The sequence below is a fragment of the Macrosteles quadrilineatus genome, unplaced genomic scaffold, assembly GCF_028750875.1.
Source record: "Macrosteles quadrilineatus isolate MER2022 unplaced genomic scaffold, UCM_ALF_1.0 Scaffold_1__1_contigs__length_201487025, whole genome shotgun sequence".
In the NCBI taxonomy this organism is placed as follows: Eukaryota; Metazoa; Arthropoda; class Insecta; order Hemiptera; family Cicadellidae; genus Macrosteles; species Macrosteles quadrilineatus.
In genome coordinates, this window is record NW_026542594.1 from 20,846,141 (window position 1) to 20,862,130 (window position 15,990).

General features: G+C 34.6%; 1 protein-coding gene across 4 annotated transcripts in view; it reads right to left on the minus strand.

The window, feature by feature from the left end:
• The window catches only part of LOC129004850 (uncharacterized), a 94,850-nt gene that overhangs the window by 20,939 nt on the left and 57,921 nt on the right, over positions 1-15,990 (minus strand). For all 4 annotated transcript variants that reach the window (XM_054433533.1, XM_054433550.1, XM_054433541.1 and 1 more), the window contains one exon: positions 10,599-10,757. In XM_054433533.1, the coding sequence (XP_054289508.1) occupies positions 10,599-10,757 (159 nt within the window). The remainder of the gene's footprint in view (positions 1-10,598; positions 10,758-15,990) is intronic.

The following is a 15,990-nucleotide window of genomic DNA, read 5'->3' on the forward strand; positions in this document are numbered from 1 at the left end:
TATAAACTCAACGCTTACTTGGGGAGATGCAGTAGTAAACTTACGTAAAAAGGTGTTTGCATCAATTCACTCACTGAAAAAGTTACAGAATTTTTTACCTTTACACATAAAGTTACACCTAGTAAAATAATTTGTCTTCCCTCATTTCACTTACTGTAACTCTGTGATCAATGACATGACTGTAAATCTCGCTGATGCTCTCCAACGCACTCAGAACTACTGTTTAAGATTTGTTTATGATCTGAGACGTAATGAGCGTATCACTCCTTTTTATGTTGATCCTAAATTACTAAAACTATGTGACCTAAGATCAATAAAAATTCTTTTGATAATCTATTCAATATTAAAAAAAAAATTCCAAAACATTTTTTAAACTACTTAAAATTTGTAGCTGAAGAAAGTGTAAGGAACTCACGTTCTGCTTCAGTAACTTTGCGTATGCCTCATCATAGAACGGCAGTTTATGACAGAGCGTTTGTTGTTCCTGCTTGTCGCCTTTGGAATGATCTCCCTCTAGCCATTAAAACCCTTGATAGCCGTTCCCGGTTTGTGGCAGCACTAAAAATTCTGTTTTCTGGACGTATGGCCATGGTTGGTATGTCCTAGGCGTGCGCTTGGTTGTTCACTGACATTTGTGCGTATTGGTGTGCGTGCATGTGTGCTAGCTTTTGCGAGTGTGTTTTGTGTGTGTGCATACGTGTGTGTGGGTGTTTATTTATAGTGGTATGTTTTAAAAGTTTATTGTTTCTTTTTACATTAAATATTGTAAATGGATTGTAGTATTGGTATTGTACAGTATAATGTTTGGATTTTTATAAACAGATTAAGTGTAAGAGAGGGCCATGTGGCCCTAACTTTGCCTGATTAAATAACTCGTTTTCATTTCATCGCTTACCCATGACAAAGGTTGTTGACAAGCTGGTTTAATGGTGGTGGTTTAATGGTAGAAAGTTTGTGTCAGATTGCTGATACCGTTTTATTTTTTATTGCCATCACATTTGAACAGTGGCTTTATCTACCTCCGGTTTATACAGTATATGCCTGACAAAGCCAGCTCTATCCCCTTCAGGATTATTTTGGATGTATTTGAAAACAGAAACTCTGTCAACTTTAGGATTTTTACTCTGTTTATTAGCAACATCTTGTAATTGATTTTTATGGTTCCTTTGAGAATCACCTCTCTTGCTTTACCCGTTTTGCCTTAGATCTTGTTTAGAAGCTTCAATATTTTTATGACAATATCATGAATATCGCCATCAGTGGCGGCGATAGCAGGCCCGCGGTGCGGGGGGGCCCGCGAGCTAGGGGGGCCCACGCATGAGCCTTGACCGGGATTTTTCGGTAAATTTTACCGGGACACGGGCCCGCGATTGTGCGACAGGCTCAGCCACATGGGTCCCCTATTGTAACAATATTTAAGTATATGAGAATTACCATACGTTTTTTATGACGAAATTTTGTTCAAACCACCAAGGGCACTAGGACAAGAAGCTTACAACTGCTAAACTGTCACTATTACTTGACCGATCGATATAAACTCTCTACCAACCTAAGTAAAAGAATTGTCAACAGTCATGCAGGTTGCATCAAATGTCGTCCTTGTGTTGCTTAGTCTATGTCTATGTCCTAGCCCCCGGCGGGTCACACCAGAGAGGGCCCTCTATGCTGAATCAACCAAATGAACTTGAAAATTTTTTTAACGATCAAATCGGCAAATTAACCTAGGTGGCTAGGCACTAGCTAATAAATAATTATATTCTTCCATTGATGCTAAAGAAGGATTTTCATTTAATTTAATTTCTTACTATTAGGAGGCTGCCCTTTAGATTTGTTTACTTCGAGTCAGGTAAAAAAATGTTACTTACCTATAAGCCTTAGGCCAAATCAGATCGGTTCAAAATCAGTTTGCTTTGAAATGGTTGATTTGTTATAATATAATGTTGATTTTCCAGCCGAGCAGAACCTGACCTACAAGCTTGGGAGATCAAGCACTAAGTCAGAAAATCAAGCTCGAACCGATTTTCTCAGTAGGCCTACTCAATACAATAATGCTCAATTAAAAGTAAAAGCTTTTATGTCCGCAAGGATCACTCACGCTCACGAAATTGAAAGATTAGGCCAACGCTTTTGCCGCGATCGCGGATATCGACGAGAACATTTCCCCGCGGGTGGCGATGACGATGTCTCCGCGACCGCAGGAGATGTTCAATATTTTACCGCGATTGCGGATGACGATAATGACGTTTCATTTTCAGCGAGAAAATATCTAGGATTCTGCCGCGATTGCGGAAAAAATAATTTCCCCGTCATCACCGACGGGTCGCGGGAGATATTAGGCCGTGATATTAGATTGGGCCGTGAACGCGGGAGACGATGATATTGCTATCTGGTGATGTCATAGGTTTGGTTACATTTGCAATCACGGTAGACTATGATAATGTTTCTCCCATGACTACGGGAAGTATTCACGATTTTGACGTGATCAAGGAAGACGAAGATGACGCCTCGGGACATGCCTTGTCAAGTTTATTGCAAAAATGCAAGTATAGGCGGTAATACATGTAAACATGTTTTTAAAGATTATTGGGAGAGGGGGGCCCGGTAAACAAACTTGCGGGGGGGCCCGTGGGCTCATATCGCCGCCACTGATCGCCATTTAGCAAATGCTCTTATTCATTTGTTTTATAATTTGCTGACACTTTCAACATACTGGTACTAAGCACACTAAAGCTCTGTTGACAGGCTCATGTACATCAAATTGGCGACTGCTGATATTGCCGCTGAACTTTATGTACATACTGGTGCCTTCTATTCACCAAATTAACAAAATATGTTCTATCCTAAAACACTTTGGACCACAAGCCAAACAATTCAGCGTGCCGCAGTCAATTGGTAGGTTGAACCCATGCTGTCGGCTTGCACTGTTAAGGTCGATTCACACATATCAGTCCAGTAACAGTCTGTTACAGTCTAGTTACTGTACAGTCACAGATGCATCCGCAATTTCTTAGTCAAACTGTAAGTCATTTGTTTTCAGTCACTTTATTTACAGTGTTGTTTCAGTCAAAAATGTTTAATTAAAACACAACATTCTATCAAATTTCCATTGTCCGTCTTTTTAATTATAACAAACATTAGTTAAAATATAAACTTGATCATTTAAACAAAAAAGTACTATTTTCTAATCTCAAACACGTGCGTCAGGCGTCCGAACAATCCAAAATATCGGTGAAAAGAAATCTGAAATTGACTGACGGACGCCGACAGAGCGACTGACGGAACTGCAGCGGATGAGTGTGGATAGCGCAATAGAAAATCCATTCAAGAATTTTTTTGTTAACTCTGTGACGTGACTGAAGTGACTAGACTGCGACGTGCTGTAACTGATGTGTGTGAATCGACATTTAGTCCATGTTCTCAGTCTTTCAAAGCTTTCCAAAACCCGGTCAAACACTCTTTATCTGACTTCCTTAGTAATTAGTGCAATCGTTGAGTTAACTTCCATGGATCAAATCCTATGAAAAAGCCGTGGTACATCAGAAGGTGTCCAAACACCACCAAAGAAGTGGAAGAACTTTGTTCATGAAGTAAAAATTCTAGATCTACCTATATTTTTGAAAGAAATAAAATTAAATCCACAAACTAAGAATACAAAATATTTTTATGGTTGGCCTGAAAATAAATAATTGCATCACAAATATAATTTACAGACCTAAGCTTTAGTAAAACCCAAATAAAAGAAATAAAAATTACAGTACTGTACCCAAACACAAATTTAACACTTGAGAGGATATTTAACTGTTTTACAACCTAGTTTACAAAACAATAAGCATTTTAACCTAGAATGTAGGCCTATAAAACTTGATTAAAATAAACATTTAAAAACATATGCTATAGGTAAACATTTTCAAAAAGATAGTATCATTGACTGTAGTCAAAGATAGTATACTCTTGATAATTCGAAATTGGTGGGCCAAGCAAATAAATTTGAACTATCAAGAGGTTCCATTTATTGGGTTGTTAAAGTCTATAAATAAACTATTACGAGCTGATGGCCCGTCCTACATACGGGAATTGAGTAGTCAACTAAAACTGAAGTCATCTCAATATTTCCATTTCTAATCCAAGCAAAGTTTAAGCGGTTAAACATTTATTGTAAAAAAAGCTGCCAAGATGAATTAAAACATGTAATCATTGTTTCTTTCCTCAAAAAGTCGAGCAGAAAATTAATTTGCATAACCTTTCCTTTGAAGACTCGGGGGCAGAGCCTCAATTTGTATACATCAATGGTTATAGGATCTTTCTCATTTCCTATAATTAATGGCAAAATCACAGAATAATAAAATAACCTGATAGTTCTATAGAATATTTTTATATTCAACCAGCTGTTAGTTAAAACAAATTATATTGCACTAAAAAAACTTAAAATTTTAAAGACTGCTCTAAAAAATAAATTAGAACATTTAGCATTTTACCTTCTGTCATACTCTTACCAAACAAATGAAAATGTATCAATGAGTATAGTATTACACATAGTATAAATAAGTCAACCCTATGCATGTCAATATTATCCAAATGCTGAATTTGTGCTATTATAGATAATAATCTACTTACGTATCACGTATGCCAGTAGGTGTCAATTATTATAGTTGATTATGCTGTACATGTTTCAAGCCTAAATACGGCTCATCTTCAGCAGCATTTTTCTATGTACAATTTTCACATGGAGAGATGATTGTCGACTATATACAGACCACATATACACACAAACACAGAACGTTTTAGCATGCTATTTTTATTTACATGTGTTTTCGTAGCGTACGCTCAAATAGACAATACCCGACCGGACGACATTTGTAGGCCTACTGAATGCTGAATTTGTGTCACACACATTTAATGTTTCCAGCTGTTACGTTAAACTAATGGTATTATACCAAAAGCTAGCGTAAAAATGTTAGCGTCGGCTGCTAGACTTTAAAAAAAAATTTAAACTTAATTTCTAAAAAACTGAAACCCTAAACTAAAATTATGGCTTCGACATTCCCTAGTTCTCAAAGTTGTCTTTCTTTAAAAAAAAAATCATGAAAATCCGTAAAGTAGTTGATTCAGAATCGTAAAATAAAAAAAACCCTGTCACGTTTTAATATATATGATAATACTAGCAGAGTACCCGTCCTTCGTATGGGGTTGGAATATAAGTTTAAAATGCGTAGTGCACTTATACTCAAGCTTTGCGTTTGCAATGGGGGAGGGGACACAGTTTGATAAAATTTGCTTCTTTAAATTGACGGTACTATAGTATTACACATCTACCAACCATTAGGTAATGTTCTACCACTTCACCTAAACAATAAAGAAAAATTAATTATTAAATATTCGCAAAAATCACAAATTATTCATGACATAAAAAAATAACTGTAAACAATCCTACTTTGACAGTTCTCATTGCGTATCACAGTTTGTTGTTGCCATCGATCTCTAGAGATCGATGGTTGTTGCTGCTTAGTTCAAATTAGCTGTACATCAAAGCAAAAATAATTATAGTGCTGCACCCTGTAGGTAAATCTTATAACTTTTTAATGCTTTTGTATTTCATAGAACCAACTTTTTTAGTTGAAACAGCTGACTAAATGCTTTAATTCCCTTTACATATGAATACTCATAAGGTTAACATGGGGAACTGCAGAGCCACTGGGGCGGAGCCCGAAAGGATTTTTGAGATAATAATATATCTATATGTTAATCGGGAATATAAGCTATCATCATGCCAAATTTCAGCCCAATCCGTCCAGTAGTTTATGCGTGATTGAACTTCAAACAAACAAACAAACAAATAAACAAACAAACACACAAACTTTCACATTTATAATATTATATATAGTAAGTAGTAAGATAAGATAAGATAAGATTGATAGTGAGTTCTTTTTTTAAATACTGTATTATGTAACGCACAGAACGTTACAATCCAATACCATAATTTACAACAGCTTATTTGTTGGCTATTTACACATAATTTCTTATTTTTGTTTTCTTTTTTTCTGTTGATTCTTGTGTCAATGACATTATTTAAGACAAACTACCGTGCTAGGTGTAACAGGATGTATAGTTTCCTGTTAAGTCAGGAAGGAATCCCTGAATCCCTCCCTTTGAATTATAGTGTTTTGCCGACAGAACTTTGAATTACTGCGTGTTCCAAATCGGCCTTCCCTCTGCTTGGCTTGGACTTTGATATACCAAGTGTATCAAAATGATTTGTAAAACTTTGAAATATTAAAAAATTCTCTACAGACTGAGCTTATATTTTTAATTATGAAAAGATTTGATTTATCGAATGTTTGAATTACCAAGAGTGGACTATATATGATAAACAAATAGCAAAGAATTTAATGTCCATGAGAATAACATTGGAATTTTAAGGCTTTTAGGGTGTAACTCATTTGGTAAAATCATTATGAAAACTATATAACTATCCTATTTTTGATATGAATATTGAGTATACCAAATTTCAGCCTTCGAGTTAGCGGAGAATTAGTCGAGTGGTTATTTGACTGAGTGGAATTGTCCATGGTTCAGTTATAAGGATTCAATATTTTAAAGTATCTAGTGCATTACAAAGTTAAATTTTACATGCATGCAGTAAAAACATTGGGGAAGTACTATTCTAGTTACTGAATAATCAATCTTTGATTTTATTTTTGTAAATAGTTTGATATTTAAAAATTAAAGTACTCACTTTTCAGTATGTAGAAAAGCACATGTTTTGAAGCTCATATTTAACTGTATAGAACATCATTATGGGCACTGCACCAGTAAAGTTAGTGTAAAAATCAATTTTTACTTGTAAATAAATAAGTTGAAAACTCAAAGAGATATTATTTTACTCAGAAAGACTCTATGAAAACAATAAATATTAGTCAGTTTGGTTAGAGTAGTAATTTCCTGGAGAAACATTAAAAACAAACTGATCTTTTTCACTGGCAACTACAGACTACAAAGTTCAGGTCTGTTATCTGAGCTGGACTACATAAACTGACAACAATAGATTCGTTACTGACTACCTGTAAAGTCGAGTTATTTATGATTATAGTAATTAATTTTTGAGCTGGAGCTCAACATTGTTGCCGATTTCAAAACAAGGATATTTAGTTTTACTGAGAGTAAATCAATCAATACAAATCAAAGAAGATTAATTAAAATACATGAAAAAAAAATTAAAATAAGCTTATTCAACAGATAAACAGGCTCCGTTTTTTGCAAAGGTTTCTGTGGTTATTGGTACCATAAAAGATGAATGAAGGATATGACGGATATGCAATTCCGTGAAATCTGCAAAGAGGGTACGCAACACAAATGGAAATGTTATAACTGTAAGAAATCTGAAACTAATCAAGAAAACAAGTCAATAGATGTTGTAAAAGAAACAATCAAAAATCTTGACATTAACATCAACTCAAATGAGGACCTGGAACGCTCACTTAAAATTGCAGCAGAGGCTGGCAATTTGTTGTTAACGGAGAATGAAAAGTTAAAACAAGAACTACACAGCATGAAGTTATCCAAAACTGAGTATCAGAATAGATTAGAAGATAGACTAAAAAAGCTATGGAGGATCAAATAAATAAATCTAAGTTAGAAAAAATAAAGGCAGTTAATATAACAGATGAGATAAAATTTTTGAAAGATAAATGATCAAAGAGTGATGAATTTAGAAATAACTTGGCTTCACAGTTGGATAGTGAAAGAACAGAGTGCAAAAACAAAACAGAGGATTTATTACTACAAAAGGCCCATCTGAAAACAAAACTTATGGAACTGGAGAAAACTGCAACACTAACTGAGAGACAAACTGACAAACTGCTATGGGTCCTTGATATACAATATTAAGCATGATCTTTCGGACCATAATGTTCTAATTATGTCTCTTCCTAAATTCCCTAATAAAAAGTAAAGTAAAAGCTCCCAGAATTTATAGAAGATTTTTTTCAACAGACAACTCAGAGAAATTTTTGATCGTACTACATCAAAAGCTATCTAGTTTTACTCTTTTAGAATCGTGCAATAGTAGTTATGATAGTTTTCTAAATTTATTTCTGACATCCATGCATGAGTGTTTTCCATTAAAACTATTCATAGAAAGGAAAGAATCCAAGGCTTTATGGGTCAACGATGAAATAATGAGGTTAGCTCATAAGAAGAGGTTATTACATGTTAAATTTAAGGAATTTAATGATGAAAATTCAAAGTTAAAATACAAAAAATGTAGGAAAGAATTTAAAACTTTAGTAAATAAGAGTAAAAGAACAGAAAACAATAATTTCACTGTCAATGCAAGAAATAGAATGAGGGCCACCTGGTCTGTAGTCAAGAAAGAAATAGGAATTGAAAAAGACGACAAATTTGTGGATGTGCAATTAGAAGTTGAGGGTAGTTTAATACTTTAATACTTTGTTAGATGATCCAAGGGTCATAGCATCTTGCTTCAACAATCACTTTATAAACACAGTAGATTTTTTAATTTTCCCGGCCCCGTCTTTCACAGACATCAATTCCCCATCAGCTTTGTCATTTCCAGTGTTGATGGACCTTTGCCCAACACAGGGCTCAGAAATAGGCAAAATTATACAGAGCCTAAGCAATTCTGGCTCTGTTGGTTGGGATGAGGCTCCAACAAGGTTAATTAAACTGTCCCAGCACTTAATAGCCCCGGTTGTTGGATTAATAGTTAACCAATGTTTTTTGTCAGCTCAATTTCCAGATAAACTTAAACTATCAGAAGTAAAACCAATATTTAGGAAAGGAAAAAGAACAGATATTAATAATTACAGACCAATTTCTATTTTAAGCAACTTTGCAAAAATCTTTGAAAAAGCAATTAATTTCCGCTTTACAAATGACTTAGAACAGAACAATCTATATTCACAATCACAATTTGGATTCAGGAAAAATAAATCAACCACAAAGGCATTAACTAAGTTTGTCAACATGGTCTCTGAGGCGCTGGATGAGGGGCAGAGTACTGCTGGGGTGTTCTGTGACTTATCCAGGGCATTCGACTGTGTTGACCACAAACTAATTATTTGCAAACTGAAGAAAGTAGGGATTGTTGGTCAGGTATTGCAACTTCTCTCAAACTGCCTATCAAATAGAAAGCACAGTAGTTTATAAAGATGGCCACAGGTTCTTGTCCGGATGGAATAATATCAGGTACGGTGTTCCTCAAGGTTCCATCCTGGGGCCAACACTATTCTTAATATTTATTAATGATATAGACTGTAATATATCAGACAAACTCTTCTTATATGCAGATGACGCAAATGTTATATTAACAGGTTCAGTCCCAGCCGGCACACTCCTCTGTATATTGCGTCTCTCATCACGTGGGAGTGAGTGTGTTAACAGGTTCAGTCCCAGCCGGCACACTCCTCTGTATATAACGTCTCTCATCACGTGGGAGTGAATGTGTTAAAAGCCCCAAAAAATACATCAATTGGAAATCATTGTTCTGAAATCAATAAAAGAACTAAAGGAATGGTTCTCTCAAAATGGACTACCGGTACTGTTAAATAATTCAAAAACAAAAATTATGCAATTTAAGGGGAAAAACTCTTCAAATTCATTAAATAGCAGCCTATTAATCCCGACAGATTCACACAAAGTATTAGGAATACATATTGATTCAAAATTAAATTGGGGAGATCATTCAATATCTAACAAAAAAATTACTTTCTTTTCACTATGCAATAAGTGTTACAATTGATGCAACATCTCTGGAAGTATGTAAATTAGTATATTGTGCCTATATTGATTCTATAATAAGGTATGGTATAGTACTCTGGGGATCCAGTCCCAAAACAAAAAACTTAACGCACAAAAATCAATTGTACGTACCGTGTTTAAAGTGTCAAAGAAAAAAAAGTTCTAGACTCATTTTAAAAGATAAGGGATTTTAACCATCACAAGTATGTACATTTTTGAAATGATTAAACTATTAATTAACAATATAGATAATTTCGAAGAGTTTAAATTTACACATAATTATTCCACACGTCAGAAACATTTATATCAATTCCCAATACATAGACTAACTCTTTTTGAACGTACACCAAAATACATGGCTATAAAAATGTTTAATAAACTACCAAAAAGAATCACCAACAATCCCAAAAAACATACTCCTAGAAAAATCACGAGTTATTAATTGAAAAGGCATATTATAAAATAGAAGATTTCTATTCTGATGTTTTCTAAACGGACAAGAATTAATTTAATTTTTAAACTAAATTCACGTTGAATGCATACCTCATGGCTTTCATTAATTTTAGCAGGATTTTATCTTATTTGTTGTTTTTTGTAATGGTAACTTTTACTTGATGTCAGTATTAATAATTTTTGAGTTGTGTGAATTTATTAGTTATAGTATTTTTTTTTAAATTTTATTATGACGACACTCCTATCCTTGTACGTTGTAATTTGTAAGATGTTATGAGTGAATAAAGAATTTGAAATTTGAATTTGAATTAGTGATAAATCAGAGTGAGTCAGTCAGTGAGTGAGTTATTTCAGTTATTTGACATTTGTATGTTTATATTTCTTCTCACCTGTGTTTCCCCAGGTTCTGGAAAGCCCTTGACTTCTTTCTCGATCCCTGCAGAGAGGTCTCGACCTGACTTCTTTCCCTTCTTCTTCAATCGTCCTCTCCTGCGAGGTAGACTCTCGTCTTCTCCTACTGTAGGCGGAGGCAGACTCATCATTGCAGGCTGAACATCGTTAGAAAGATCATCATCAGGCCCGTTTTTGACAATGTCAGCGCCCTAGGCACAACTAATAGTAGCGCCCCTTTGAAATATACAGGGTGTCCCGTAAGTAAACAGCCAAACTCCAGGAAATGGTTCTATGGGTAAAAAAACAAAAATCAAGAATAACATTTTTTTTTTAAATGGCTTCGTGAACCAGATTTTCGTCATTTTGTTTTTTTTTTCACATGAAATTTTTATCTTTAAAGATTTTCAAGTGATCATTATGAAACTTGGTATGTATGTTAAGGTAACAGACACCCATGTTAGAAAAAATCATTTTGATTCATCATAAACCTTCAAAATGGAGGCCATTTTAATTTTTTTTAGCTTAAATAAAAAAAAACGGCAGATTTTATGAGAAAACGATAAGAACATTTTTATTTGGAATTTTAAATTCCCTATCAAACGATACCAAGCTCAATAAAATTGAATAAGAGATAGCTGAAGTATCACGATTTTTAGTTGTAAAATGGGACAAACCTGACTAGCTTAGCATTTTTCAACTCCATTTTTTAAATTACAAAAAAAATGGCAGATTTTATGAGAAAACGACAAGAACATTTTTATTTTGAATTTTAAATTCCCTATCAAACGATACCAAGCTCAAAAAGATTAAATAAGACATAGCTGAAGTATCACGATTTTTAGTTGTAAAATGGGACAAACCTCACTAGATTAGCCTTTTACTACCCCATTTTACAACTAAAAATCTTAATATTTCAGCTATTTCTGATTCGATCTTTTTGAACTTGCCATCGTTTGATAGGGAATTAAAAATTCCAAATAAAAGTGATTTAGTCATTTTTTAATAAAATCTGACATTTTTTAGGAATTCGAGTTTAAAAAATTAAAATAAATGGCCGCCATTTTAAAATTGTATGATAAGTCAAAATTATTTTTTTACATGGGTCTCTCTCTATATCATCTATACCAAGTTTCACAAAGATCGATTGAAAACTTTAAAGATAAAAATTAATAGATAAAGATAAAGATAAAGTTAATGTGGAAAAAATTAAATGGCAAATATCTGGTTGATGATGCGATTTTAGAAAAAAATTTTATTCTCGATTTTATTTTTATATTGACCCCTAGAACCATTTTGAAATACCCTTAGAGTTTGGCTGTTTACTTACGGGAAACCCATATAAAAGGGTGACCACCACCGGGTAATCCGGGAATTATGCATGAATGTTGTATTTCTACCTGGAATTGTCAATTTACCACGATCGCGCATGACAACAGTGACCTTTACATGACCGCGGGAGACGATAATATGTCTACACACGGCCGAGAGGGATGATCAGAATATTACCGTGATCGCAGAAGACGATGATGATCTTCACACGACTGCGGGATATGGTCAACATTTTGCCGCAATCGCGGGAGGCAATTACGACGTCTTCACGACCGCAAGAGGCGATTACGATCTCTACATTACCGAAGGAGATACCCGCGATCGCGCAAGACAATAATAATGTCCACACGACTGAGGGAAAAGATCAGAATTTTGACTCATTAGTGGTAGACGACGATAATCTCTTCACGACCGCGTTATATGTTCATATATTGCCACGATCATGGAAGACAATAATTTATGTCTACACGACCGTGGGAAATATTTAGAATGTGCCGCGATCGCGGAAGACGATAATGATGTCTATACGGCCACGAGGGATTATCAGAGGTTTACCGCGATCGCATGTAAATACAATTACAAAATATTTTTTATTTTCCAATTTTTGGCGCCCCTAAAAAAATCAATTGCTTAGCGCCCTAGGCACGTGCCTACCGTGCCTATTCGGTAAATCGGCCCTGATCATCATGTCACCTCTTGACTATGGAATGTTTTTTACTCAAATGAGCCACTTATCTCTGAAGTGTTCGTGCTTTTGGTCTGTATAGAGTTCACATTATTTATTACCATATGTTACAAATAACAAGATTGTTTACTTTTTTTTGTGAGTTAGTTTTTACATGATTAAAGTCAAGTTTTGTTTTACTAAGTTGTACTTTTTAATTGTATAAGTGAATACACGTCATTGGCGACGAGGAATTAGAACTCACACAATGCCGACATCAGGTAGACATAGACGACATCAAGACGATCCAGGTACCGATCAAGTTCGTAATGAAAAAAGTATTTGTAATTTTAAATGTGACTTGTTCGACCCAGACACAGTAGAGATTGATGTGTGGCACATTAAGTTTACTACAGGTCTTAAACTCAATGGAATTAACGATGATGAAACCAAACGCTTGCTATTCATAAAAGCTTTGGGTAGAAATGTGTTAAGCACACTGGTTAACGTTTGTAGACCTAATGATTTAAATGACTTTAAGTATGAAGAACTTTTTAAACTATTGTTGGACAATTTTAAAACTAAAAAAATCGCTATTGCAGAAAGAGTCAAGTTTTTTTCACTGCGTCAGGGCTGCGAGAGTCTGACGGAGTTTGCCAATGTTTTGAGGAATAAAGTAAATGATTGACAATTTCCCATTCAATTTTTCCAACAAGCACTTGTTACCGCTTTTGTAATGGGGATATGTGATAACAATATAAGATCCAAACTCATGGAGAAGGATTATGAAACGTTTTTAGAAGTCATTAACGTAGCTAATACTCTTTTCTCAGTAAAAGATGCTTCATTAAATAGTTAAATACTATTATTATTAAACTATTATACTATTATAAAATAATAGTAGTCATTAAATAGAGGGAAGATTGTAATGTTTTATCTCTAGGACCATGCTTTATATGTGGTGGTAAACATCTGAAAAGGAATTGTAACATTAAAAATCCGTTACAAATGCGGGAGTAGGAATCACATAACTAGAATATGTAAAATGGGACAGGTGGAGAAACGACACCTTAAAAGCAACATTGTTGAGAATGGTGCAAAATCAAAGGAATCCGGTAGTAACGTTGTTGATAATGATGTAACTAGCTATAATGACACGAACTCTTTGGGAGGAATACAGGACGTTCTTTCAATCGGAAAGCAGGCAACGTTTTACCCGCTACTTATTCTTAATATCTTACTCAATAACTAGATCGTAAGGATGCAGTTTGATACAGGTAGCTGCGCTTCAATTATCTCAGATCATACTTGGAAACAGATAGGTAAACCCGACCTTTTGTTAAGTAAACAGAATTTTACTTCATTTACAGGTCATTGTGTTAAACTTCTTGGTTAGGTGGATGTAGAAGTTGTTTTCGCAAACGTTAAAACCAAACTCAGAGCTTTTGTCGCTTCGGGTGTCAAACAAAATATTTTGGGAAGAGATTGGATTTTACCTTTATTTCTCCACAAAATATCACTTTCCGATTTGCAAAGGATATGTTCAGAACCGTATAAACAAACCTTACAAGTAGAAAATACGAATCAACAACTTGCCAAACTTGTGGATGAGTTTTCTGACGTTTTTCAACCCAATGAAAATAAATGTTCAAAGACAACTGCTCATTTGAGCCTAAAAGAGGGTGCTACACCAGTGTTTAAAAAGGCGAGGCCTGTTCCTTTAGCTTTAAGGGACAAGGTTAAAGAAGAACTTGACCGGTTAAAAAGAAATGGTATCCTTGAAGAAATAGACCATTCAGAATGGGCTGCGCCATGCGTGATTGTAAGAAAACCGAATGGAGCTATTAGAATATGCGCAGATTTTTCAACGGGACTCAACCAAGCATTGTGCAGCAGTTTCCATTACCAACTCAAGACGATTTATTGACCAAGATAGGTTCTGGACAGAAATTTACTACCCTTGACCTCTCTGATGCTTACCTTTCTATTCCCATGGACACAGAATCTAAAAAACTCCTTGTCATTAATACTATTTTTGGTCTTATGCAATACAATCGACTGTGTTTTGGCGTAGCTCCTGCTACGGCAATTTTTCAAAAAAAGTTGCATTCTATGCTTTCTGGATTAGATGGAGTCGCTTTCCTACTGGATGGAGTGAAAATTTAAAAACGAACGTTTTCAGGAAAAGCACTTTGCAAATTTTGTTCCCCCTTTTTTCAAAACTTTTATTATTTTTTTTATTTCATTAACATTTGAAGTTTCATAAAATGTCCATGGTAACGCAATATCTTTGGTAGTTTTTTTTTTTAAAGAGCATCTTTAGTGGAAAAACACAAAATCCTGTCACGACCATAACAGACGTTTAAATGAATATTAAAAATAGTTAATATTATTTTTTAACTATGTTTTGCCATAAACTAATTTACTTTTATGACCATTATACAATAAAAAGATCACTGAGCTTTTGGCATATTTGGTCTCTCTAGAAAAAAATAAAAAAACTCAAAAAATTGAAAAAAAGCCAATAAAATCTTTTTAAGTTTGTATAACTCCGAAAAAACTTACCTGATACCCGAAAAATGGTTATGTTTGTATAGAGGTTGTTGTAGATTGAATGAATAAAACCATTATAAACGAAATTACCTTTAGTTAGGCTTTATTAAACATAGAATCTACCATGATATAGAACTAACAATATGAAACAAACTAACATCATAGTAAACAAAAACAACTTCTAAACATTTGAACAGATGTTACAATGTACAGATAGAAAGGAATTATATGACATTCTTCCCCTCCTAGCTGACATAGTCTTTTAGATACAAAGGCGGGTGTTTACTTCTGGAGCTTCTCCTTAGAGCAATCTGGTCCTGATTCAGTCTTTCCTCGTCTTGGAAGATAGGCTCAGGTCCAGCATCAACTTGAGAACTTCTTTCATTTATTTGTAGATTGGTGTTTGAGTCTTCTTCATGTCGTAAATTGGTGTTTGAGTCTTCTTCATGTCGTAGATTGGGATTTGAGTCTTCTTCATGTCGTAGATTGGAGTTTGAGTCTTCTTCATGATGTGACACTTCTCCTACAGGTGCTAATTGCCTGGAACTCACTGTAGTTTCACGGCCATCTGCATATCTTATGTGAGAATACTCAGGATTCCCCTCAAGGAGCAGTACTTCTTCAACGAGTGGTTCGTATTTCGAGCTCCTGACAGGCCGTTTCATGAGCACTGGACCTGGATTCATGAGCCAAGATGGAGTTGTCTTACCATTACTAGATCTTCTAGAAAAGAGAAATAGTCTTTCATGCGGTGTTGTATTTGTTGAAGTACACAATAACGACCGGATAGAGTGCAAAGCTTCTAAATGTACTTTTTCCCAATCAGATATGTCCAGATTTTT